The sequence below is a fragment of the Haplochromis burtoni genome, unplaced genomic scaffold (assembly GCF_018398535.1).
Source record: "Haplochromis burtoni strain Fernald_Lab_line unplaced genomic scaffold, NCSU_Asbu1 Contig_197, whole genome shotgun sequence".
In the NCBI taxonomy this organism is placed as follows: domain Eukaryota; kingdom Metazoa; phylum Chordata; class Actinopteri; order Cichliformes; family Cichlidae; genus Haplochromis; species Haplochromis burtoni.
The window spans coordinates 478914-506074 of NW_024582558.1; the positions used below are offsets into that span (position 1 = coordinate 478914).

Genomic DNA, 27161 nt, shown 5'->3' on the forward strand with positions numbered 1-27161 from the left:
GACTGGTTTTTCTAAGGTTTTATGGACTGATGAAATGAGAGTGAGTCTTGATGGGCCAGATGGATGGGCCCGTGGCTGGATTGGTAAAGGGCAGAGAGCTCCAGTCCGACTCAGACGCCAGCAAGGTGGAGGTGGAGTACTGGTTTGGGCTGGTATCATCAAAGATGAGCTTGTGGGGCCTTTTCGGGTTGAGGATGGAGTCAAGCTCAACTCCCAGTCCTACTGCCAGTTTCTGGAAGACACCTTCTTCAAGCAGTGGTACAGGAAGAAGTCTGCATCCTTCAAGAAAAACATGATTTTCATGCAGGACAATGCTCCATCACACGCGTCCAAGTACTCCACAGCGTGGCTGGCAAGAAAGGGTATAAAAGAAGAAAAACTAATGACATGGCCTCCTTGTTCACCTGATCTGAACCCCATTGAGAACCTGTGGTCCATCATCAAATGTGAGATTTACAAGGAGGGAAAACAGTACACCTCTCTGAACAGTGTCTGGGAGGCTGTGGTTGCTGCTGCACGCAATGTTGATGGTGAACAGATCAAAACACTGACAGAATCCATGGATGGCAGGCTTTTGAGTGTCCTTGCAAAGAAAGGTGGCTATATTGGTCGCTGATTTGTTTTTGTTTTGTTTTTGAATGTCAGAAATGTATATTTGTGAATGTGGAGATGTTATATTGGTTTCACTGGTAAAAATAAATAATTGAAATGGGTATATATTTGTTTTTTGTTAAGTTGCCTAATAATTATGCACAGTAATAGTCACCTGCACACACAGATATCCCCCTAAAATAGCTAAAACTAAAAACTACTTCCAAAAACATTCAGCTTTGATATTAATGAGTTTTTTGGGTTCATTGAGAACATGGTTGTTGTTCAATAATAAAATTATTCCTCAAAAATACAACTTGCCTAATAATTCTGCACTCCCTGTACACACTCATACACAAAACATGACTTCCCTACAACAGTTTGCTATTCAGAGAAAGAACAAAATAAACAAAAAGAAAAAAAATAGATATCAGTTTCTGTGCCAGATAAATATAAATAATGGTTCCAGCTTAATAAATGTCGACTGGCTCTGCCTCAGTGTCAAAGTAAATAGAGAAGTAGATGGGACTTTAAAGTGCCACTTAATATTGCTTGTGCTATTAACCTTTTTCACTGCCAACTGCCAAATAATTTTGCTTTAGGGTAAGATGAGGAAAGTAGAAAGAATACAGGTGTCTTTAATGATCTAATGAAGGTGAAAAGAGATCCACCAATAAAAGTCCAAAAAATCTACTAGAACTGAAAGACAATAATAACCAGAATGACAATGCAAAAGCAAAGAGGAGAGAGACATGAGGAGAAACTCAGGAAAGGCAACAGGATACACTACAGGTTGAATAGAGTGGCAAACACAAGGCTAAATACATTGCAATAGTTGGGAACAGGTATAAATATTGTAGACACTGAGAAAACAAGAAGTCCAATTTACTGAGACACAAAAGAAAACTATGTGCTAATGTAAAAGAGGAAGTGACAACAAAGAGCACTCAGAAGAACTACAAAAACTGACCAAGATTAGAAAACACAGACCGACACTGGCACTGCAAACACAAGATTTAAAGGTACGGTCAGTTTTACTTTCAGGTTATTTAATAGAAAACAGAATACTGTACTCATAATTATGGATTGAGTGTGTAATTACATCTTCCAATTAACAGCTGCATTCTCATAAGCTTAGAATTATCTAATAATAACAATAATAATGCATAGACACACTTGCTGGTCTACGTAAGCCACCACGTTGTCCTGTTGTCTTGACTACAGCAGCCGAGATGTGGCTAGAAACCGACCACACATGGAGTACGCCGAAGGTGGAGGAGGAGAGAACTTCTAGGCAAGTTTTAATTTGTGTCTGCACCTTCAGAGGGAAGATATGATGGATCACATCTTGATTTATCTCGGCTTTATCATCTGAAAAGGCTCCCCTTCACCAAAGAAGCCAAAATGGCATAACACGTCATCCTCTTCCTCCTCACCTCGAGCCCCATCTCCTGAACTGAAGTCATGGCTCATGCATGCAAAAACATTCATAAATGTGCTCGCTGATTCCTGATATTGTCTTAATTAATTATTGTCAGCAGGTTAGACATGTGACCCTCTTGTCATCAGACAGCTGACAACCCGCTAAGTCACAAAAACAGCTGATTTATAAGCTAACATTATGCCAGCTAATGTTAGGCTTGAGTATCCTATAAATCACACTTTCCCTCTGATCAGCAGTTCGATTACATTCTCACATCTTTAAATTACAAAGCGTCTGAAGTGAGTTTCACTGACTCTTTGTATCGGACTCCTTTCACAATCATCTTGGTTGACCGACCATAACTTGGTTGTAACAAGTGATTACTTGAATTTCTATTCATATCAACTTGAAGCCATCTGGCTCTTGTCCTGTGACCTCTGATATGAAAAAGGAATTTTTAACAAACTTGTATATTTTTTCTTTTTCTGACCATTCTCTGTAAACCATAGGGATGGTTGTGTGGGAAATCAGATCACACCAGATCAGCAGTTTCTTAAATACTCAGACGAGCCCGTCTGGTTAAAAAGCATGTTACTTAAATCACCTTTCTTTTCCATTCTGACGCTCGGTTTCAACGTTAGCCTGTCATCTTGACTGTATCTACATGCCAGCATACATTGAGTTTCTGCCATTTGATCGGCTGTTTAGAGATTTATGCTAACAAGTAGTTGAACAGGGTTACCTAATGATGCAACTGGTGAGTGTATGTAGTCTTTGTGCACCCTAGTTTTCAAGACTATCTAAAAAAATTTTTTTTTAAAAACCCCCACTGACATTGGATTAGTCTGATTATAAATTTCTTAGTATTGTGATATTGTTTCTCATGCTGTATTTTTTGTAAATGGTAAACATCGACAATAGACATCAAAAAGACTCATTACCATTTGAAAATGTTCTGTGACATCTGCTCATGAATGAGATGTACAAATGAGCAATACAGTAAATAAATAATGATCAATTTACCGGTGAACCTCAGAAATGCTGAGAGGCTGCTTACCCATGGGATGCAATGTCAATGGATCTATTTATAGCCCAGCAAAGGAGCTCATGTAGAGCAAGCTGGCTGGGAGTTGCCTTGTTCATATATCTTTTAGCAGCAAATGACAGCGGACAAAGAGATGGGGAAGCAAACTACACCCACATTTGCATGTAGAGCCCCTTAAAGTTTTAGACACACACGGCAGGAATAGCAATAAATAATTTCCATGGCAAGAAAGATGGAAAGTCCCAGCTCACTTCCCACACCTATTAAACCCCCTCCTCTCACGTTGTCTCGTGGGATTGTTTGGGAGTGAAATGGAAGGGAAGTGACATGTTAAAACCTCTTTTTATTAATTCTGAGAGTCAGGGAGGGTTTGGCGGGATGTCACAGCAGCTGATGTGAGTAGGGAGGCTGAGTGATGCACAGCCTGATATCAATGCTGCGGATATCAGCATGAATAAGTTAATGCCAAACCCCAAATCCTCTGCGAACAGTAATAAAATATGATTGTGTTTATCCCACTCGAGAAATGCTGGGAGAGATGCTCAGGAACAATATCGCAGCCTGATTTCTTAAAAGAGGAGTTGGTTATTAAATATTACCAGAGTAAGATGGCCATTGAAATAGGTCAGTGGATGGCACGTAAACTATGTTTGAAAATTAATTAGCTGACCTATATTTCAGGTCTACCATGAGTACTTCAGTAACATCAGCTGGTTACATTTAATGATGTGGATGTTTCAAGTCTGCAACTAATGTATTTTTTCATAATTTGTTTATCTACCAATCTACCAATTACTACAATGATTTTTTAAATATCAAACAAAATGTAATACAACTATATTTGCAAAGTATTCACATTTAAAAGGTGGATACTAGTTTTGTTGCTGTTTTTTTATGCTGTATTACAACTCTGCCCTTTCATTTAATGCACATTATAAACTATGCTATAAGTCAAATGAGGACTGGTGAAAACAACAAAAACAAAAAGTTCCTCAGCTGGAGATGAATAATTTAAGACTGAAGGTAATTCCATCCTGACATCATTCACCCTAGCTATAAATGGTAGTTTCCCTTGTTGTTTTATTCTAGTAATGCATTGCCATCTGCTGGTTAGTTTGTGCATATGCAAATATTTATTTAAAAAAAGCCTGTCTGTCTAAGCATCCCAGAAACGATATAGAAAAGCATAAAGCCAAACACCAGTACAGGATCATAAGGCCCTGAAGGTAAAAAACAAAACAAAAAAACCCTGCATAGTTCGTGCTGACATCTATTCCAACGTAGGAAGTGTAATGAACAGCTGAACGTGTTTCTGGAATATTATGTTTTTGTTGTTGCAAATGCTTTTTATGCAATTTTTGCAAAGCTATATGTGGAAGGAAACCTTGACTTAGGACAAGCTGATGGCATAATATGTAAGTACAACTCCTCCGGTTTCATATGCAAAACAAAATTATTGCGCTAGTTTATGTGGTTGCGGTTCTAGAGGGATTTAAAAATAGTTACACAAAACGGAGCGTGCCCGCTCTGACCGGTTTTAAAGGTATGACTCGTTTTGGTTTTCTGGTGAAAAAAAGTATCTTGTCTTATTTGCAACAGTGTTTGATTTTACTGTTATATTCTTTATCATTTATATTTTTCTATCACTATTTTCCCATCTTCTGATCATGTGGGCACTCACAGGGATCACTTCTTGTGGAAGAAGAGTCATGAGACGCCCATTTTCTTGTGAGCCCACAAAGAACCTAAAGAAGAAAGGAAACAGAAAATTTGATAAAGATTGTGATAACTGGAGTTTCAGGGTTTTTTTTAAGCCAGTTAAGCCAAAGAAAGCTTGGCTGTGTTGAGCTCCTAGGGCCCTGCCTTTGGGACAAAAGTAAACATGGATCAGGTGTTTACATCTTTACGTCCGTGAAACCTTCCCTTCCAAAAGAGAATTACGACTGGGAGGCAACTTAGCTGTTGCCTACCTGCTTCCAGAGAAGAGCAGGAGGGCCCCACGCTGTCAATCCAGCCCCTCTTCACACATGGCGCCTGGATGTCTCTGGCCTACTCACAATGGCCTCACTGTGGAAGTGTGATAAGCATAACTTCAGTTGTGATGCTATTCTATATGTATATATAACTAAGTGACAAAGTAATATTACTATTACTAAAGTGATCAATACATAAAATAAAGAAATTTCCATTACAATAAACTGGGAAATATGACAAATCACTATAATTAGTTTGGATCTGTTTTTTGTGTATTTACCTTTCAAAAACTAGAAGAAATAAAAGTGCAGTGTAACAATGAAGGATTACTTTTTGACTGAAACTTTCACATCTAACCTGCTAACAGCAATTAGCAACATGCATACGTTGTTTTAGGCCAAAAAACCAGAAAGACATCGTCTGTCACACAATCAGAACCATTTTTCATTCAGTCAGTCTGTGTGTATAAAGGCTTATTATTCATGACTAACCTCTATGATCCAGAACAGTGATATTCAGATAATGACAGTTAATGTGCCTTAATCTGTGGGCTGCTTTCCAAGTGACACTCTGCATATGATGACTAGAGTGTATAATGAGAACAGACTAAATCACCAAAGCCACTAACATACTGTATCTGTGGAAATTTCCACTATCTGCTCCTGAGAACTGAAAAGACTGATCAGTGCTTACTCTGCATGTTCTTTGCTCAAAATAGCTGTTTTTCCAGTAGAGCTGTGTCATTATCAGTAGAGTGACCTAACTCACACACATGAGAACAGCCCACCTGCATCCACAGGATATTAGGAGAGCAGAGGAGCAGGTGCTTCACTTGCTTCCTCTGAACAGTCCAGAACTATACAGGTGAGATGAAAGGCCTCTGGTTGCTGCTGGTGCTTGTGGCTGCGGCCAAAGCTGAAAAGGGCTTCACTGGGTAAGTTTAAAGTGCACGCTAACATGATTTACTTATTAATAATTCATGTGGTCATTCTTTAGTACTCCTACTATGAGTTTAAAGTGACTAAAATGGAATCGCAGAATAACATTTTAGGGTTCGGTCCCCTTTTGCTTTGGCAGGAACTTCTTATTAACCTTTTGCACAGCAATAACAACAGTGCACAGTTCAACAACAATAATCTGAATAACCATTATTTGTGGTTAAGGTGAAATCATTTTTTGAACTGTACCTTCTTCTAAATAAAAGAACCAGTACAAGAGAGGAATCCTCCATTTGGCTGCAAATGTCAAGTATTTTTCTGTTCATTAACTCTGCAGGTTATAGCAGAATTGCTACCAAAGAAACCAATACCTATTTACATTAAACTTTTGTGTCATGTCTTTTATCCTCTCAAAAAACAAACTGCAAACCTTTTTAAAACCAGATATCCCTCTCAATCCAGGGTATTAATTGGTAGATTATGTGGAGGAGATTTTCAGCTATGCAGTCTTGCACTGTTCTTGTATCTGTAACTGTTATTCAAATGGTAGCACAATCCACAGCTTATGCTAAAAGAAAGCCTAAGTCTCTGCTACAGTCTCATTAAGGAATATAGTGACGGTCTGTACCTGTGCTGCACCAGTAATTGCTTGTTATATTAGTAACCAATAAATAAAGTTCTTCTCTTCTGCTGAGCTCACATTTCAGCATTTAAAAGTTTTAACTACAAACTTAACATAATGATGTGCAGAGATCAGGTTATCCGGGTCAATGTGAAGTCAGAGGAACAGATCCATCTCCTGCAGGCGTTGGAGACGGCGCAGGAGTGGGAGGTATGCACACGCAAACACACACGCACAGCTTTGGTAAACAGCACAGAAATTGATGTTCGTGTTTTCTCGGCAGCTTGTGCCAAGTGATTTCTCATCAATTTTCTAGCAGCGCAAAAGGCAAATCAAGTTCAGCTGGGTCGAAGGTTAACACAGAAAGTTAGGTGCTCGTCTCTGGCCCTGCAGTCATTTTGGACTTCACCTTTTACTGCATTAAATTTCCAGACATTAACCTTGCCATTATTTATTTATTAAATAAGATATTTTGTTGTTCCTTTAAGATTGAAGCAACTACAGATGATAGATCTTACAGCACCACACTCTGTCTGGAGAAACATTTTAAGTTGAATTCTTCTAAATTATTTAGTTTATTATGGAATATGCTAGATGCAACATGTACAGGACTTCCCCGCAGCATGTTCCTTCATTCCCATGTGTGATATCTCATTGAGCATCTGTTTACAGGTGGACTTCTGGCTTGACCCAGTCTCCACTGAGCTCCCTGTGGACATCCGAGTGCCCCGCTTCAGTCTGATCCCTGTGAAGGAGCACCTTACTTTCCACAACATTCCCTTCACCGTCATGATTGAAAACGTCCAGGTCTGTCATCCTCAAAACAGAGTTGTGTATTAACATAGAGCTGATTTCCACTGGGAGACTAGGTGGCACAGAGAGTGAATTTTTAATCTCCTGCCTGTCACCTGCAGGAACTTCTTGACAAAGAGAAAGCTGAGATGGAGGCGAACCAGATGAAGGAACGCAGCACCAGGAGCTTAAACTTTGGAGCCTATCATGATCTCAATACAGTATGCTGCTCTAGAGAAAAAAAACATGACTGGATCCAGTCAACTTTGTGTGTACCTATGTGTGTTTTAATGTCAGAACTGAATCTATGCAGATTTACAGCTGGATGGACACGCTGGTGGCCGATTACCCTAACCTGATCACCAAGCAGCATATTGGGGTGTCCTATGAGAACAGGCCCATGTATGTGCTCAAGGTAAGATACTCTGGTTATGCCTCACAGAATGCAGCAGCACTGCACTTTTGAGCTCTATAAAAATGTGGACAAATATAGCTAATCTTAACTATCTAATAAAATTAATCAGGTATCAAATATCAAGTCACTCACACAGTGGGGTAAAGAGAGGATACGCTTTATTTTGTGCATACATCTACATGTGTTAATCGTGATTGACTGCACCTTTAGAAGCAAAATGTAAAAGCATGTCTGAATCTGTGTTCGTGTTTAGTTCAGCACCGGTGGTTACAATCGTCCTGCTATCTGGGTTGACACTGGTATCCACGCCAGAGAATGGGTTACTCAGGCTACTGGAGTGTGGACCGCCAACAAGGTACAAGATGTCAATTAAACTGAATAAACTGAATTTAAATGATCATAATTGACTTATTTTTTGCAAGAACTTTGTGCTTTTGAACCAAATTTATTTTCTGTACTTATTAAGTTTTTTCCTTTTAAACATATTACTGGATGTTTATGTTAAAAAAGCTAAAAAAGAGTTATTGTCTGAGTGCACAGGGCCTCACTTTCCTTCCTATCATTTTCTTATTTTAATCAGTTCCTTCTTCTCTGTTCTCGCAGACCTTGTTTACCTTATTTATAAAGCTTCATCTTAAATATGTAATATGTGAAAGCGTGTCTTTTTTTCTACGTTTCTACAAAACCTTTCATCCTTGCTTAGATTGCCACGGATTACGGTACCGACGCCTCCCTCACTTCCCTCCTGAACACCATGGATCTTTACATGCTGATCGTTGCCAACCCTGATGGCTATGTTTTCTCCCACACCAATGTACGTCACTGGCACTCCTCAGATAATGTTATTTATGTGTCGCATATATAGAGTAGATACTCGAAAGAAGAGCAAGATGTTAGTCATGCAGAAACAAGTAGAACTGTGTTTGTTTTCCATCAATACAGTATCATCTGAGAGAGAAAAAGAAATGATGATTCACACCGAATGACGTTTTGTGAAACACAGGATCGGATGTGGCGCAAGACCCGCTCTGTGAACCCTGGCTATGCGTGCCGTGGAGTCGATCCAAACAGGAACTGGGACGCAGGCTTTGGTGGTCAGTATTATAAAAACTGAATGCATCTCATGATTTTGTCAATTACCTGCCGGGTAAATAATCACATTCTTTTTACTTGTTATCAAAAATAATCTGAATAGCATCATTTACTACTACTACTGTTAACCGCTGGTACGTGTGTTAAGGATTTAGACTTGTAGTCACTTTAGACTTTAGAATTGTAGTTGAATGAACTGGATTCCTCTGGAATACCCAATGACTCAGTGCAAAATGTTTGCTTGTAACACGTCAGTGAAATTCCTTAAGCCCTCTTACATTCTAATGAGATGTTACAAAAAACTTCTGACATATGTCTGTCATTTGTGAGCGTTTGCTCTGTGATGATCTCTCTGCGATATGTCCAGGCCCTGGTGCCAGTAGCTACCCCTGCTCCGATTCCTACCACGGTCCCTCGGCTAACTCTGAGATCGAGGTGAAGAACGTGGTGAACCTGATCCAGAGCCACGGCAACTTCAAGGCCTTCATTTCTGTCCACTCCTACTCCCAGCTGCTCATGTACCCCTACGGCTATGTCTGTAGCAGCGCAAACCATCAGGCCGAGCTGGTAAGAAAGCAGAAAACAGAGCAAGCTCGAAATGTTTGCCATTGCTTAAACAATGTTTTCAAGAGTAATCTTATACGTGCGAGAGGTAAGTAAGTGTCATCTGTGAGTTATGCGTATTGTCAAAAAGACAAAGGATTCTGGTCTGATAACCTGATCTGAGGTCTTCCTGTAGGCTGCTTTTTGACTGTTGATATCATTCAGCTGGGGATTGCAATTTTCCACCTAATTAAAGTTTTATAGCTGTGAATGTGAATAATTAGCTTTGGAGTAGGTGAATTATAAACTCATCACTACTAAACATGACAAATTGTCTGCCTTAACTCAGCCAGGTACGCTCTTTTTCAGCAATACTCTGCTTCATATTCATACAGCACTGCAAATGAAGTCTGAGAAAAATGCCTAATGGACCCATAATCCTGCAGTTATTCATACATGACTAAACCCCCGTGACACAAATTTGTGGTTTTGGGCTATATTAATCAAGCTGCCATGAACTGTAAAACTCCTGAACAGGAGAGTCACTTTCAACTGATGATAAAGTCCCCTGAATTTACACTATCATGTGTATTCTCTGTAAATGGACTGTTTCTTACACAACACTTTTCTACTCTACCTGATCAATCAAGTATTTTCTTTAAAAACTTTGACACTCCAATAGAAGCATCAGAGAGCAACTTGGGTTAGTATCTTACCCACGGCCCACATTCGGCATGCAGGGTGGAGTAGTCGGGGATCAAACCAAAAACCTTCCAAATAGTAGATAGGTTGCTTTACCTTTTGAGCCACAGCCACCCCTACATCAGCAGTGATTTGTGGCCTGTGTTCTTGTAATTGGACATTGGGTGATTTTCTCCCTCCAAATAGCCTGCAAGGATTCAGTTCCCATCATCTGTTTCTCTGATCGTTTCAAAAACTGTTACAATAGAGCATGGTCAAAGTTCCTAAAGTCTCAAAAAAATAAAATTAGCTGATGGGCAAGTGAGATGTTTTTACCTCCACGTTTAGTTCACTATGGTGTTAGGTACACAGCTCTGGCTGTAAGCAGCTCTTCAGTCCTTCTGTTTGCAAGCAGCAACCAAGTGAGAAAAGTTGGCTTTAAGGGCAATGCCAATAAAGGGAGAGGAGTTGATACGGCTTCTTCGCTACAGTGCTGTTCGCTTTGCTTCTCTGCAGCATTCTGTTGGCACAGCAGCAGCGCAGAAACTGACGTCTCTCTATGGCACCGCCTACCAGGTTGGAAGCATCTGCAATATCATCTGTAAGTAAATCTTTTCTCTCATTTAACCAGACCAGTACACAGTGACTTCAATACTAAAGTTACAGATGGATAAATGAAACGACGAGCTGCAATCATGCAGAATAATTGGTTGAGGAAAATAAATACTCGCTCGAGTGCAAGCACAGTTATTTTTATTTATTTATTTATTTATTTATTGTGCCTATGTTTTTTTAATTTCCATTTCATTATGTTTTATAGCTTAATAAACAACCCAAATCAAAACTAAAAGTGATATAGCTATTGTTATGACTAGCAGTATTAATAAGAGATCTTGTATTCTTGCTAGTAATACATCTTTTATATTTTTTCGTGCTCAGATCAAGCCAGCGGGGGTAGCATTGACTGGTCCTACAATTCGGGAATCAAATACTCCTTTGCCTTCGAGCTGAGGGACACTGGCCGCTACGGTTTTATCCTGCCAGCTGATCAGATCATCCCCACTGCCTCAGAGACATGGCTGGCCTTGAAGCATATCATGGAGTATGTCCGTGACCATCCTTATTGAGGACTGTATAACCACAGATAGAGGAGAAACTTAAAAATTGGCTGACTCAGCTTTGAATTTAAAGCTTCCTCGACTTTATCATTGTGAGACCAATAAAAACCCAACATACCCGTTTTATCTGTCTTTCAGCAGACCTTGTAGTCCTTCTTTTGAGTGAAATAGTTTTACACAAGAATAATTTGGGAGTGCAAAGATTAATTGTGTGAGGGGAAATGAGGCAGTTATGATCAGTTATTTATATCTGACCTTACTTTGATTTACTGGCTGGGTTTAGCAAAAGTAGAGAAATTAAGCATTCACTCAGTCTTTAACATTGACATTTTTTACACAAAATGCTAAGATAGTATTTTTTTTAATCCATTTCAGTTTCACAGAATAAAATTTGAGCTATTTTATTTCAGATTCTATGCCACTACTGTGGTTTGCTCCTATTTAACTAAACGATTTAGTAACTCAGATCATCGTAAGCCCTTTTTTGAACAGGCTTCCATAGCAAATCTGAGGGTAGTTGTGGAAAAGATGGCTTAAAACAATCAGAAATCAGAATATCCATCAAGAATCCTTGAAAAGCCTTTAGAGGAACCACTGTTCAGTATAGACTGTTGGACATATATTTAAAGAATGCTCTTTGTTCATGACTCGAAATATAAGTTACATTTAATGAATATTTCATTAAGTTCAGTATATTTATTTAAAGAACCCATATAAAATGAGATACAAGCCTATATAGGTTCCTTACAATGGACTAAAGGTATCTGGTACTAAAACATTAGCAGCAGATCCTTCAGGTCCTGTCATCAGCTGGAGCTATAGATCAGACTTTTAACAACATCTCCTGCAGAATAAACCAGACAGATTATCCTCCTTTTGACTCTTGTTTGTTGGCAGTTATTGAACTGACTGATTGAATTTTGAGGATATTTTTACAATTTAGCGATTTATTCATTTAACAATCAGGTAGCATGTGGAAGAACCACACAGTCAGAACAGTCTAGACTAGATCTCATTTCAAATAATGCTACAATTTGATTTTGTGGAACACCAGCTTGAAGTTAGCAAGGACTCTATCCAGATCAGTCAAATATGTCATGCATAGAGCAGACATCAACTGACTGCTGTAGCAGAGTCTATGCTCATACATCTCTGGGCATCATATCGGTATTGAAACTTTTATTGTTAAAAACTGCAGTCGTGCCCAACAGGAAAATATGTGAATGCATTATAAATAAACTACTGTATAAGTGAACACACACATACACACACAAATACACAAACTGACCACAAATAGAGAACTATCTAAATAAATGAACACAGGATTTGGTTGACGATAGCATCACCAGCATGAAGGGTTTTTTAGTTTCTCAGGGTTTTGCTGTTGCTAAGAAATAAGGAGGATGTCTCACTTACCTGGAAGTAACATGAAAGTTGTGCACACAGTGTTTCAAGATCCTATCAATACCATGGCTTTGACCAAAACTGGTGTTTCCACTGCAGGTAAATAAAGCTAATGTAGCAGAAGCAGGATTTTGGTAAAATGAGATTTTGGGATCTTATCTAACATGACCCATATCCATAACAGCAGTCCTATAGGAAATAATCTCATATATGCAGTTAAAATACAGTATAATATGTCTTGATGCATGCTCAATCGTCCAGGTAAGTAAATCTCCAAAAGTGGATTCTGTTCATCTGGACGTAGCGTTTTGTGGGAGAAACGTTTCGTCACTCATCCAAGTGACGTCTTCAGTCTCAGCTGACTGCAGGTTTCATCTTATAAACAGTACATTTGCATAATGACTGAAACCAGCCCAGTGAAGGAACAATGGGCTGGGAGGTCAGTTCCTTAATCTTAATTATGCAAATTCTCATGACCATTGATCAACAACCACTGACCCAAAGCCACTGATCAAAGCCCATGAGTTCACATGGGGCAGCAGTTGTGTGGTGGAATGAATGAGGACCCAAGATCCAGTAGGCGGTGGAGATGCGAGTGAGGTTTTATTTACAGTGAACAATAAACCAAGGTGAGGGCAGAACTGAACCTAAACTGAGAAAAACTAACAGACAAATCTGAAAACATAAGGGCAGCGGGGAATACACAGAGATGACACGAAGAAGGCTGGGCAGAGAGATGCGGAGTAACACTGACTTACACGGAGAAACACAAACGACATGACCAGGAACACAGGCAGACACACACAAGGTAATGAGGGAATATTTGTATAGCGGTTTACTAGTCCCTAAGGACCCCAAAGCGCTTTATATATCCAGTCATCCACACACTGGTGATGGCAAGCTACATTGTAGCCACAGCCACCCTGGGGCGCACTGACAGAGGCGAGGCTGCTGGACACTGGCGCCACCGGGCCCTCTGACCACCACCAGTAGGCAACGGGTGAAGTGTCTTGTCCAAGGACACAACGACCGAGACTGTCCGAGCCGGGACTCGAACCGGCAACCTTCCGATTCCAAGGCGAACGCCCAACTCTTGGGCCACGATCACCCCAATATGGGCTTAAATGAAGTTAAATATGATTTAGACACTACACCTAGCTGTTGTTTCAGCAGCTTTATAGCATGCATATATTTACGATATCTTTATGGAACAAATGGCCTCCATACCAAGCTGAGGCCAAACCTTTCACACAAAGTTTTATATCACTCACTAGCCAACTACTGAGCAAGTGAATTGGTTTCTTCATAATACACGTTCATGGAGATTAAGTGGTGGTTAAATTAAGGCTACTGAAGGTAGGCCTTAAAAACAAGGGACAGTGCGTGAGGGTATAGATTTCAGAGAAAAAAGTGACAAATTTATAATAAAAATTGTAAATTTGTCAGGAATAATTCCAAAAATAGCATTTTTGTGGTCAGGAAAACCGAATCTCTTTGCACACTGGGTTTGCTCTACACTATACCAACATTAGATGACTTAACTAGATTATGCTTTTCAACTGGATTTAGCAACAAAAAAATACTTGTGATTTTAGCTAAAAATCATCACACTGTTATAAACATACAGTCTATTCATAAGAAAATAACCCACTAATTAAAATGAGGTGATGCTTTTGTGTATCAAAAACTACTACAGTATGAACAGATGCTCGCTGGTTACACCTTCATGCTATTGAAATGGGATTTTTGGTACAGCGAGAAACAACTGACAGATTATAAAATTAATCTTTAGCTGTTTGGCACATGGACCACAATAAATGATAAACTGAAGCCTTATGGTATAGGGATTATAGTGTTAAGTGCTTGGGTGGTTTTCCAGAGAGGATTTTCTTAGAAATGTCTTGTAAAATTTCTAGTAAATCTTGCCATTTTTTACTCTAAAATTTGTAACTTTCCTTACTTCAAATTTCCTACTTTTTTCTTATAAATTTGCCACTTTCATCTTGAAGATTTGCCATTTTTTCCTTATACATTTGATAGTTTTCCCTCATAAATTTTGCATTTTAATGTAGAAAATCTTTTGAATTTCCCCCCACACCTGCCTCTTATTTTTTTCATACTTTTAGTAGCCCTTTGTAATAATAAAGCATATATAAGTACATGTGAAACAAAATGAAAAAAACAAAAACAAACAAACAACAACAGATCAGAGGCTGACTCAGTTTAAAACTAGAAACTAGAAATTATATTTTTAATGTGAGGAAACGCAGACAGTAGTTTCCCGCCTCTCCACGTCCTGTCTGCCACATTAGAGGGCCTGGCCTCAGACACTCAGATTAGCTTCAGGGTTCACTTACAAAGATGGGTTATTTAAAACAACTAGATATTGAAAACTTTAAGTCATGGAGAGGAAAACAAATTATTGGGCCATTCTTGCGATTTAATTGCATAATTGGCACAAATGGCTCAGGTAAGTAAAGTTTTTATTGGTGACGTGTTCTAGCTAGCTAGCTAATGGTAAATAATTGTTAAGCTAGCGGCTAGCCTGCGGAGTATATCTTTCTTTCTTTTTGGTTTGCTAAGTAAAGATACAATTTCTAAGTAGATGATGTAGTCCTAAGAACTACATCATCTACTTAGAAATTATATTTTTCATGTAAGGAATACAGAAAATAGTTGAACAACCTCTAAATCCCGCCTGTTATGTTAACAGACTTTGCCTAAAAAGTCAGGCTAGCTGTATGGTCGTCCTACCAGAGCTGGGTTATTTAAAATAAATTCATATTGAAAACTTTATGTCAATGATTTTAAATCATACTAGGTAAATCTAATGTGATGGATGCCCTAAGCTTTGTCATGGGGGAGCGGGTTTCTTCTCTCCGAGTCAAGCACTTGAAAGACCTGATCCATGGAGCTCACGTTGGTAAGCCCGTCTCCAAAACTGCCAGGGTGGCCATGAGGTACTGCAGTGATAAAGAGGAAGAGACGGTCTTTTGTAGGATCATTACAGGTCAGTAGACTCTGCCAAGTTTTTTCTTACTGGGGGTAGCATATGTAAGGCCAAAAATAACAACTGTAAAACGTAAATTAAAATTATAGCGAATAATGTGTATATTTGTTTATGCAAGTTTTCATATATAATGATGGTCCTTTAATATAAGTTTACCACATTAATAACATTCAATATTTATCTAGGATAAGAGAATCATCTAAGAAAAAAAGATAATATAAACTGACAGCTGGGTGCTGACTCATAAAGAAGCCAGATTTATATGGAAAATGCTAATAAAGCAGCAACCACCTTTATTATTATGTACTGGCAATGATCAGATAATAAGCATACACAAAGTACACAGTTATAACTATTATACACCAGCATAGCATGGTTAGTGATCTTACCTAATACTTATTATCCCAAGTGTTCCTTTAGTTGTGATTCACAGTGGTTACATTTTTCATAATTTGGTATAATGAGCAATAACTTGGATATGATTTTATTATTATTTATACTTTATTCTCACATGTAACTTAAAGAACCATTAAGACAGGAATGATTCGATTTTTTCCTAAAAATACAAAAAAATTGTATTTGTGGCTGTTGATAATTTTCTTTGTGTGATTTATGGAGGTTAAGTGTTTTGTTTGATTTTTAGAAGTAATCAGGTTTTTGGCACTTAAGGCTGATTCATGTTTTACCTCAGGATACAGTTTTTAATTCAGTCATTTTCATTTGATATCTGTTGTATTTTTCAGGGGACTCCTCTGAGTATCACATTAATGGCCTACGTGTCACTTTTGCCAAGTATGTGGAGGAGCTTGAGAAGATTGGCATTTTGACTAAAGCTCAAAACTGTCTGGTGTTCCAGGTAAAGTGCCAGAGGCTTGCACTTCACTGATTTACTGAAAGTCAACATGAAAAAAAAAAAAAACTTTGCCAAATTTGTTTGCTGTAGTGTTTTTTTTTTTGTCAGTTTTCACATTATAGCTGTGGTGACTGCAGTATTGTACAACAAACTGAAAAATATGCCCCAAAGTGTTTGTATTTACCATATAATGGCATATTTTGTGGTGCAGGGATTAGGGTCAGTGATTTACAAACAATAAGAAGTTAATTAACACATAACCAGTCAAATATAACACGCTAAAAATACTTACTCAAACATAGAAGATTGCTAACAGTAAACTGTCACATTAACCCTTGCATTAATCCTTAGATGCACGAGAGACTGGACCCTACACTCTTCCATAAGTGGGTCTGCTTTTTTTCTGTGGCTCAGTTGTGGCTTTTGTCACCCACACCTTCCCATTGCTTCAGTGATCGGGGTTTGCAGTTGGGGGCAACTTTCCAGTTGACTTCTCATATGTGGTGTGACAAGCTCCTTTGAGAGCTCAGTGAGGAAGGCCTGCCATGCTGTGGTGATGCCGTTCTTTAATTCAAGGTGCTGAGCCATGAAAAAGGTGTAGGCACTGGTATCTCCACCTCCTTTGGGCTTGTTGTAGAATGTGATAAATTATGTTTTTCCTCTTTCTGGTATTTTCATCCACCATTTTGTTGTGATCATCATGCTGAGGACTCATAGCCATACAGCTATTCCTTTCTTGGTGATGTAGCTGACCATGCAACGGTTTGAGTGTAAACTCTGTGCTGTAAACCTCCCTGGACTCGGAAACCTTCATCTTAGGAAGGATGTCTGCCTCGTTCTATTGTAGAGTCCCCACAATAGTGTCTGCAGCAGACACTGTGGAAGAGGCACACTGGAGAAACAGTTATCTGTGGTGATGTTGTCTCTTGTATTTCGCAATTTACTGCACAAGTGCTGGACAATGTTTTCCCCTCAGATTCTTCTTACCTTCTTCCCCTGTTTGTAAACCATTCCAAGTATTGCACAGGGGATGCATGCATCATAAACCCAGAAGATCATTAGGCTATACTTAATGGGCTTGTTTGGCATGTACTGTAGAAATTTGAACCTAACCCTGAATGGCACAAGCTGTTCATCCACAGTGACACTCAGACAAGGATTGAATCCTTATCTGAATGCTGAATGTGTAGATATGTGTAGACATTGCATAAAAGCAAGCTCACCAGGCCATTTGCATCTAATTGTTAATAAATAACTAAATGTGAGAGTTTTTTTTTAACTGGCACTGTTGGTAAGAGATGTCTTACAAAGATTGTACTCCGCTTGCTTCTCACCAGGGGGCAGTGGAGTCCATAGCTTTGAAGGACCCAAAGGAGAGAACCAAGATGCTGGAATTGATCAGTCAGTCCAAAGAATATGCTGCAGAATACAACAAGAAGAAAGAGGCCCTGCTGAAGGCCAAAGAAGACACTCAGTTTCACTTTAACAAGAAGAAATCTGCTACTGTCGAGAGGAAACAGGTGTCTCAGGAAAAAATAGAGGTAGCATACCAAGAAATTATTTTTCTCTATTCTGTCATGCTTCTACATCCCCACATGTGGAGTCTCTAGATACATGCGCCTACAAATGGCATAAGTGTGCCTGACAGCAGATAGATTATAATGTCACTATTGCTGCTTCTTGAATAAGGGGCTTAAATGTGCATTCTTATTTTACTTTAAAAAACACAAACACCCCAAAAGTCACAAATGATGTTGAAGAACAGTTTTCCTCTCCCAGTCTAAACTTGTGAGATCTAATGGGGTGTTCACATCTTTGCAAATTCACGTTTTCCCTGGTATTACCTGTGTGAATTCATTTGCGTTGGAAACATCTTCACAGTCACCATTACCAAGCCAACATTACAATGAGGAGTAAAGCTAATTGTTGAATCACTTCATTTAACATGACCAGGTTTTACCCAAAATTTCTCCAATTATCCATGAAGCCCATATTTAGACACCACTCAGAAGGCAGTTATAAGGAGAGCATAGAGCTCAAGATGTCACTAGAGAAAACTACAGAGTATGGCAATGATTTAGCACAATTACACACCGACTAATTTTAGTGACCTTGGATTGATGCAGTGCGTCATCACTCCCAATGTGAATTACAGTCTTGTAGTGCTGTGTGATATGACCAAAATCTCATATCCCGATATAAGACATTTATCGTCCCGACGACAATATATATCACAAAAATTTTACATCTTCTGTAAATTCTGTGAATCTCGGGCAACTTGACTTGCGTGAAGTGTTTTCAGCTGGGCGTTGTGTACCTGGAGTCGAGTGTTAAATAAGTTGAAACGGCCGCAATTTTCTTTGTGAGTACGTATTACACGGTGTGCTGCGGGGAAAAGCCTGTTCTAAGGTTTATTTTTTTTAGCACCTGACGGTTCTTTTTAGCTTCTCGTCTGTAAACACTCTACATACTATTTCATGTGATTCAATTTATTTTGAAAAATCTCAAAAGGATCATCAGCTTTATTGTGAAAGGTTTATGTGGAAAATAAACAACGACAACGCGTAAAAACAGTCGCTTGTCCTTCCGTAGTGTGGTTATATTAAATATAAGAGAAAGATAGAAGTTTAAGAAATTCTACAGTGACCATCAAAACGATGAAAAAATGTTGCTGTAAACAGTTTATTTTGCGACACCACGAAACAAACGATAGCATAAAATGGAACGATAGACGTTTTCATATCGTCAACCGATATATATCGTTATATCGAACGGCCCTACAGTCTTACCAAATCCACATTTAACCTTACCCAGCCTGCTCTGGCCCCATGAATACAGTCAGGTATGGTTGATAGAATCTCTACCTCCATGTTTCTGAGAATAGTTGCCAATAAACAGTTTTTTCGATCCGATATATGAGAGGGTTAGTGATGTTCCGCGGACCTTTGCGTCAGAATGACAGTGAGTTGCCGTTATTCATCTTTGTTCATATTTCCAGGCACAGAAATACCAGGCACTGTTGGATGAACTTCACCAAAGCCGCCTGCAGCTGAGCCTCGCTGAGCTCTACCATAATGAGCAGGGCGTCAGTGCTCTTAGTGACACCCTGAAGAAGAGACAGGATGCTGCAGCTGCAATGAACAGTAAACTGCTGATTGGGGAGCAGACAGTCAAAACTCAAAAGAAAGAACACGGACGGCTCACAAGAGAGCAGCAACACATTGACAAAGAGATCCGGTGTGTTAGTTTTCGTATATGGCTTCAAATTTGAAGGTCTATAAATGGATGCATTATATTTTCATTTCACTAATTTTGTTTTCATTTACAGGAAAGCCACTGGTGACACCTTTTTAATCCAAATCAAATCAGATATAATTAAAAATCTGTTATTAAATTAAGTAAACTGGAAACATTCTTTCACACAGCACACAGGAGCAAATCCTGTCCCAGTCTCGGTCCCAATACATAAAAGCGAAAGTGAACACGTCTCATCACGTAAAGAAGGCTGAGGATCTCCGTGATGCCCTGAAGAAGAGTCAGAGGATGTTTTCAACCAAAGAGCAGGAGCTGGAAGAGCATCAGCAGGAGATTTCTCAACTTAAGAGGTCCTGGAGGAACTATGAGAAGCAGGTCCAGGAACAGGGAGCTGCCCGTGGAAGAGACATTGAGCTCGACATGGATCAGGTCTGTTAGATTTCATTCCTGCTAATTTTTGTTTGAAGTGTCGGGTACTTTTCACTACACCATGCCTTAAAAGAAACAATAACTGGAGATAAATTATCTGAATTTTAGGAGTGGGACTATACCTCCCAGCATGCCCCTTCCGGTTCTCGATCTATATATGACCCCCCGGCTCTACAAGCTGTTGTTCTCGTTTTCATGCCCCATCCTCCCTTTTTCCAATTCTTTCACTTCTCATTAGTACAGCACGAGAGCCACCGCCAGTCTCTTTTGGCGGTGACTCACTTCCCCAAACGGCAGCCTCAATTCATGTTCAAGTCTTCTGCCCTTATCTACTAAAAATGCTGTCAAACCTAAAATGAGGATGTGGGCCCGGCTGGTGAAATAACATTTAAAAGTTATAGTTATATAGGGACTCTGTTATGATTATTATTATTTTTTTATGCTACAGTCAGAGCGATACAAAGAGCTGAAGGAGCTTGCCTTGAAGCAGGGGGCTGTCCTCAGCCAGCAGGCAGAGAAGCTTCACTGGGAGGTGAAAGCAGACTGGATAAAGATAGCTTTTGACGAGCGCAGAAAGAAGGAAGTTGAGGTACTTTCTATGACACAGTTCTTTTTGTAGCATTGATATATTTAAATCAATAAAATAGCTGTTCAGTGTAATCTTACCTCTGTTTCACATCACAGAACGCTATCAAGTACAACCAAACACAGCTGGAAGATTTGACATGCAGAGCAGAGAAGCTAGAGGAGTACACCAAGACCTGCAAGTATGTTGTGTTTAGCTCAACCACTAAACGCTAAAAGGAAGTTGTGCTGTTTTTGTTCTTTTTTTTTTTTTCACTCTCAGCGAGGTGTTAATATATGTTGTATAGTTGGTCGTTAGATATATATATGTTGTTTTGAAAGCACTGTATGCCTCAGGTCATCCCTTGAGGAGTACCGGCAGCAGGAGGAGAGCCTTAGTGCAGAGCTGCAGCGGGGCCACCAGCGTACTAAGGAGGTGAACCAGGAGCTGAATCAGGTGATGGAGGAGTTGGGGAATGCCTGTTTGGACAAGCAGGAGAACAAAAGGCAGCTGCAGCACAAAGAGCTGCTAGAAAAGCTCCGCAGACTCTACCCGGAAACTGTGGTAAGAAGCAGTAAATAGTGAGGTTGCAGCAATTCCCCAAAACTGTGGTTCGGGACATAACGCCTAACGTACCTTGTTTTTCTTAACACTAGCACTGCCTGTACAATTTTCTTAACTAATTTGTGACACGTGCTGTTTCAGTATGGCCGTCTGTCCGACCTGTGCAGCCCTATCCATAAGAAGTACCAGCTGGCTGTCACTAAGGTGTTTGGCCGCTACATGAATGCAATCGTCGTAGCATCAGAGAAAGTAGCCTGCGAATGTATCACTTTCATCAAGGAGGAGCGGAGGGGACGCGAGACGTTTCTTCCCATCGACAACTTGATTGTAAGGGAAAAATCAAGCTGTGCTTTCTAAATCATAGCTTGACTTTTTGGGTTTGTTAAAAATGGAAAACCTTCTAAAAGGCCCTGAGAAATAATGGTGTAGTTCAAGTAGACCAAGTAGTATAAATTTGTCGTTCCTAACATCACTTCTGTGTGCACAGCTGAGTCCACTGAACGAGCGACTGAGGGAGATGCCTGGTGCCAAGATGGTGGTGGATGTTGTGCAGGTTATTGCTACCACAGTTGCTACCCAGCTGAGGAAAGTGGTGCAGTTTGTCTGTGGTAACACTCTTGTGTGTGAAACAGTCAAAGAAGCCAGGAGTATGGCCTTTGATGGACAGGAACGCTTTAAGGTAAACTTTCCTCTTTTGAGATCCACTAATTTGAGACGGAACCATAAAGAAATTTAATCTGTCACGTCTACTCTAGACAGTGTCTCTTGAAGGGACAATGTTTGAAAAGTCAGGCGTAATCTCCGGAGGCTCCAGCAACCTGCGAACTAAAGCTCGCTGCTGGGAAGAGAAGGACGTGTTGCAGCTGAACGAGCGCAAGACCCAGCTGACCACTGAGTTACGCGTGAGTCACACTAAGTGCTCTCCTTATTCTCTGTTTTCTGCCTCCTCTCCTCCTCCTTCGTCCTCTTCCCTTTGACGTCTCAGTCCATTATTTGAAGGATGTCTCAATGTTAATTGAGGGAACGCTAGCTGGAGGAGCTGTGAACACAGCAATAATAATCTACTCTGATATCCTTTGCAGATGTTTTTCAAGCATGCAGAGATGTTTTAGGACTGGGACATGAAAACCAGAGAACAGAGCAATTAAATATTTAAAGATAGATGATAATTTCAGTAGTCACTGGGATATTACATTTGGTTGCTGATACAACCAAATTTTGTCTTGTGGGGGAATAAAGGATTATTCTATTACAACCAGGAGAACTGATACATATACTAAACTACCAGCTTAACAAGTAGGCACTCCTCTCACTATGTGTTTGAAATCTGTGAGCATGTGTTAGTGCAAAGAAAAGGAATTTAGAACTCTGAAATATAATAAATTGTTGTATTTTTTGTTGTTGTTTTGGTTTATACACACTGTATTTTATGCACAGGAATCAAGTTGTGTTTTGGTTATGTAACAGGATTTGATGAGGCTGAAGAGAAAAGAGCTGGACCTGAAACAGATCGTTGCACAGGCTCAGGGTGCTCAAACCCGCCTCAAATACTCCAAAAATGACTTGGAAAACCTTCAGAAGAAAAATATCCCTAAATGCCAAGCGGTATGATCTGATATAAAATGTTCTGGACTGCCGCAATCATTCTAAGTTTAGAGACTTAATAGGGCGCAAAAGTGTTTTTCACACAGGTGTTGAAATCATCTGAGCTTACAGTTTCTTGGTATTTACTCTGTCATATGTTTTCAGGACATTTCTTGTCTGGAGAGTGAATTGGCAAACCTGGACTCTCAGATTCAGATGCAGATGGAGAGTGTGAAGACAAAAGAGGCAAAGATTAAGGAGATCAGAGACAAGCTTGACCAGGTGCTGCTCTCAACATATCATGACTTAGATTGAAATGTTTGCCGTTGAACTTCTGTTGCAAGTGAATTCATTGTTGGAGCAATTTCTTTGTCTCTGAATTTTCAGTTTTTCAGTATTTTTAATCAGTAAATCCTAACAATTGACAGAACTTATAACTTTTGCAGTGTTTTGTGCTGGCTTCATGAATGTTGGCCCATTTAATTCTTAACACTGTAAAGTGATTCAGACTTTTACAAAAGCAAAATGGAATTTGAAGTGTTCAGTGAGTAACTTTATTAACGGTCTGCTAGAATGGTGGGTTTCCAAATACAGTGTTTGTCTTGTGGCTGGTTACACTTGCACATATCGGATGTTGTATGGATCCTCTCTATTCTCTGTATTTAGATAGAAAACTTGGTGTTTTCTGACTTCTGCGCTGAGATCGGAGTGGACAGCATCAGACAGTTTGAGCAGGAGCGCTTGAAACAGCAGACAGAGCTTGATAAGAAACGGTACTTCAGTCACACACCAGTATTTTCTGTGTCACATGACGAACTTTAAAAGCCAGATCTTTAATGGGTTTTGTGATAAACAACTCAGGCTGGAGTTTGAGAGTCAACATGCCCGCTTAAATACATGCATTGAATATGAACAAAAACAGCTTGAGCAACAGAGAAAGAAGGTCCAAAAACTGGAGGATACCATCAGCAAGGAAGAGAAATTTATGACTGAGCAGAGAAAGGTAAGTCTCAGTTTTTTATGTTGTTATAAAGCACATGACAAACATTCATAGCAATATATTTTCCATCCATCCCATTCTCCCCTGGGGGGTGTTTCCCAGCTGTCTTAGGGCGAGAGGCAGGGTACACCCTGAAAAGGTCGCCAGTCGGCAACAGGGCTTATACATACAAACAGACAACCCTACACACTCAACATTCAGAGTTACCAATTAACCTAACCCCACTAATTACATGTCTTTGGATTGTGGGATGAAGCCAGAGTACCCGGAGAGAACTCACGCAAACACAGGGAGAACATGCAAACTCCACACAGATTAGCCCCGGGGTGATGGTGGACTTGATGTCAGGACCTTCTGGCTTTGAGGCAACAGTGCTGGCTACTTCTGGTTATTTCTGGCTGTTGCCTTTGTGGATCTTAAGTTCGATTTTTGCAGATTTTTTTGTCAACCAAACGCTCGTGTTCCCTTCCAGGAAGAGCAAAAGTTGTTGGCAGTGGTTGAGGAAGGTCAGAATAAGCTACTTGAGCACAAGAACAAGCTTTTAGCTAAGAAAAGTGAGGTGGCTGCTGCCAAGGCTGAGCTGGATCAAAAAACTCAAGTCCTTCAAGAGATGAACAGGTAACATCTCTGCAATGCTTCTAGTGCCACTGTTTTTGACAATTTGTGCAGTTATTACTGTCACCATTTGCACCACTGCTGATTGTATTGATTGTTGTGTTGCTGTGAGGTTTCCTGTTTGTTAGGTAGCAGAAAAGTTGCATATAACCCACTACAGTTGCTGATATGCCTTTATTTCTGCTATTTAAAAAATATTCTGTTTTTGATGCATTTAAGTAATTTTTTCCATCAGTAATATACATGAAATGAGTTTCTTTGAGCTTTGTTTTCAGTAACAGTAATGTGTTATAATTGGCTGTTTTCTCTCCACCATCACTCCCAAAACGTTCCCTTCTTCCTAAGCAACCTAATGCCATGAGTTACCATATAAGTCCATGTCAAAACTTGACTTGTGTATCATGTTTTGTCATGGACTCTGTTTTCTGACTTTATTTCTTTTTATTTTGCCAAATAGGGATTTGGCAAAGCTTCAGCGAGAGGTGATGACAACAGAGACGGCTATAGAGCAAAAGCGCTTGACTAGACACAACTTGTTGCTGGCCTGCAAAATCCAGAACCTGCCCATCAACCTGTTGTCAGGGAGCCTGAATGAAATCAGCGAGGTGCAGGTAGGACACAGAGATGTTTGGTATCTACTCTGACTTGACTGATCATTCCTGTCCTGGACTGTTTATCAAATTCAGCTCAAATTATAATTTGAAAGAAAGGTTTAAAGTACTGTAGTGTTGGTATAGATGATCATTGATTTGTCCGGTCTATGCAGCTGGACACAGATTCTGAAAGCACTACAGCCACCATGGACATCTATGAGAGAGAGGCACGACTAGTCATTGACTACTCTGAGCTGGAGACAGAGCTCAAGGTGAAAAACAGGGCAGCATACTTATTCTCTATTGGTGTTCTTTGGTTATAGAACCAGCAAGTATCACCCATTGTGTATGGTCAGAATTTGCAGGCTGAGCAGGAAGTAGAGGCCTCCCTGGAGAACCTGAGGGAGTCAGTTTCCTCCATAGAGGCAGTGCTGCAGCGCACCACTGCCCCTAACCTGAAAGCACTGGAGAAAATGAGGGAGGTGAAGGACAAGTTACAGGGAGTGAAGGAAGGTATTTGTATGAATCTGTTGAGTTTTTCACCTCAAACTGAAACAGCTGGTGCAATATAAACCCATCAGGCATAACATTATGACCACTGACAGGTGAACTGAATAAAACTGATTATTTAATGGGAGCAGTGAACATTTTGTCCTCAAAGTTGACGTGTTACAAGCAGGGAAAATGGACAAGTGTAAAGATTTGAGCGAGTTTAGCAATTGTGATGGCCAGACGACTGGGTCAGAGCATTTCCAAACCGTCTGTAGTGGTCAGCATTTATCAAAAGAAGGAACAGTGATTGCTGAAAACCTTAAGGTGTCAGGATTCTTGGTCACATCTTGGTGGCAGATACAACTGCACAACTTCAGGGGTCAAGTGGAGTTCATTCCTCGACAGGTTAGGGCTACATTGCATGCAGAAGGAGAACAACACATAATGTGATATCTGATTGGTGTATTTCTACAATCAGCAGAACCAGTTTATCTATACGTTTATATTGTTTTCATAAGATATTCAAACTGTTTATTTGATTAATTAATGAACAGAGGACTGCTTCTGTCTAAGCAGACAGATTTTTCATGTTGAAATTCATTTATTCCCACGGGTGCATTTTGCATGTTATAGTGTGTTAAGTGAAGCACCTGGACTGATGATTAAGCTTCCTCTTTCTGTCACTCAGCCTTTGAAGCCAGCACTAAAACAGCCAGGAAGTGTAATCAGGAGTTTCAGCAAGTCAGATCCCAGCGCCTGCACCTCTTCAGTCAGTGTTTTGAGCACGTGTCTGTCATAATCGATCAGGTCTATAAAAGAATTTGCAGGAACAACAGCGCCCAGGTGAGACAGACAAACTTCACTTTGATGTTTTTTCTTCAATTTTTACATTTTCGTTGTTCTTTTCTCCTTCAAAGTTATGTTTGTAAAATGTGTTTAATTACTTCTCCGTATGCGGAACAAAAACAATGAATTTTGTATATATTCATATTGAATATGTATTATATTGTATATAAGTCTTCAGTGATGATTTACTATACATTACACTGTATACAGGAAACAGTATATATAAGAATACAGTGGCTTGCAAAAGTATTCGGCCCCCTTGAACTTTTCCACATTTTGTCACATTACAGCCACAAACATGAATCAATTTTATTGGAATTCCACGTGAAAGACCAACACAAAGTGGTGTACACGTGAGAAATTGAACGAAAATCATACATGATTCCAAACATTTTTTACAAATAAATAACTGCAAAGTGGGGTGTGCGTAATTATTCAGCCCCCTGAGTCAATACTTTGTAGAACCACCTTTTGCTGCAATTACAGCTGCCAGTCTTTTAGGGTCTGTCTCTACCAGCTTTGCACAGAGACTGAAATCTTTGCCCATTCTTCTTGGCAAAACAGCTCCAGCTCAGTCAGATTAGATGGACAGCGTTTGTGAACAGCAGTTTTCAGATCTTGCCACAGATTCTCGATTGGATTTAGACACCAGACAGGTCAGGGATAAAGTTATTGAGAAATTTAAAGCAGGCTTAGGCTACAGAAAGATTTCCCAAG

General features: G+C 39.7%; 2 protein-coding genes across 2 annotated transcripts in view; both read left to right on the forward strand.

Annotated features, from left to right (window-relative positions):
- The first annotated feature begins 5834 nt into the window (after positions 1 to 5834).
- cpa4 (carboxypeptidase A4) lies at positions 5835 to 11360 on the forward strand. The gene is made up of 11 exons (XM_005935592.3): positions 5835 to 5967; positions 6722 to 6803; positions 7266 to 7400; positions 7508 to 7606; positions 7699 to 7800; positions 8054 to 8155; positions 8504 to 8614; positions 8804 to 8894; positions 9260 to 9459; positions 10633 to 10717; positions 11056 to 11360. The coding sequence occupies exons 1-11, from the start codon at positions 5903 to 5905 to the stop codon at positions 11241 to 11243; spliced, it is 1260 nt and encodes a 419-aa protein (XP_005935654.1). The 5' UTR covers positions 5835 to 5902; the 3' UTR covers positions 11244 to 11360.
- A 3540-nt stretch (positions 11361 to 14900) lies between these two features.
- The window catches only part of smc1b (structural maintenance of chromosomes 1B), a 15643-nt gene continuing 3382 nt past the window's right edge, over positions 14901 to 27161 (forward strand). The window contains exons 1-21 of the mRNA XM_005935591.3: positions 14901 to 15108; positions 15460 to 15648; positions 16392 to 16504; positions 17839 to 18042; positions 19500 to 19738; positions 19927 to 20185; positions 20634 to 20774; positions 20870 to 20952; positions 21107 to 21314; positions 21456 to 21641; positions 21802 to 21993; positions 22070 to 22216; positions 22782 to 22919; positions 23064 to 23180; positions 23565 to 23671; positions 23760 to 23901; positions 24371 to 24516; positions 24971 to 25124; positions 25280 to 25378; positions 25463 to 25619; positions 26287 to 26441. Of these exons, the coding sequence (XP_005935653.2) occupies positions 15000 to 15108; positions 15460 to 15648; positions 16392 to 16504; positions 17839 to 18042; positions 19500 to 19738; positions 19927 to 20185; positions 20634 to 20774; positions 20870 to 20952; positions 21107 to 21314; positions 21456 to 21641; positions 21802 to 21993; positions 22070 to 22216; positions 22782 to 22919; positions 23064 to 23180; positions 23565 to 23671; positions 23760 to 23901; positions 24371 to 24516; positions 24971 to 25124; positions 25280 to 25378; positions 25463 to 25619; positions 26287 to 26441 (3285 nt within the window). The 5' untranslated portion in view covers positions 14901 to 14999. The remainder of the gene's footprint in view (positions 15109 to 15459; positions 15649 to 16391; positions 16505 to 17838; positions 18043 to 19499; positions 19739 to 19926; positions 20186 to 20633; positions 20775 to 20869; positions 20953 to 21106; positions 21315 to 21455; positions 21642 to 21801; positions 21994 to 22069; positions 22217 to 22781; positions 22920 to 23063; positions 23181 to 23564; positions 23672 to 23759; positions 23902 to 24370; positions 24517 to 24970; positions 25125 to 25279; positions 25379 to 25462; positions 25620 to 26286; positions 26442 to 27161) is intronic.

Coding starts and splice junctions, on each gene's coding strand:
- cpa4 (XM_005935592.3), top strand. CDS start 5,903: ATGAAAGGCCTCTGGTTGCTGCTGGTGCTTGTGGCTGCGGCCAAAGCT. Junction 5,968..6,721: donor GCTGAAAAGGGCTTCACTGG/GTAAGTTTAAAG, acceptor AATGATGTGCAG/AGATCAGGTTATCCGGGTCA. Junction 8,615..8,803: donor ATGTTTTCTCCCACACCAAT/GTACGTCACTGG, acceptor TGTGAAACACAG/GATCGGATGTGGCGCAAGAC.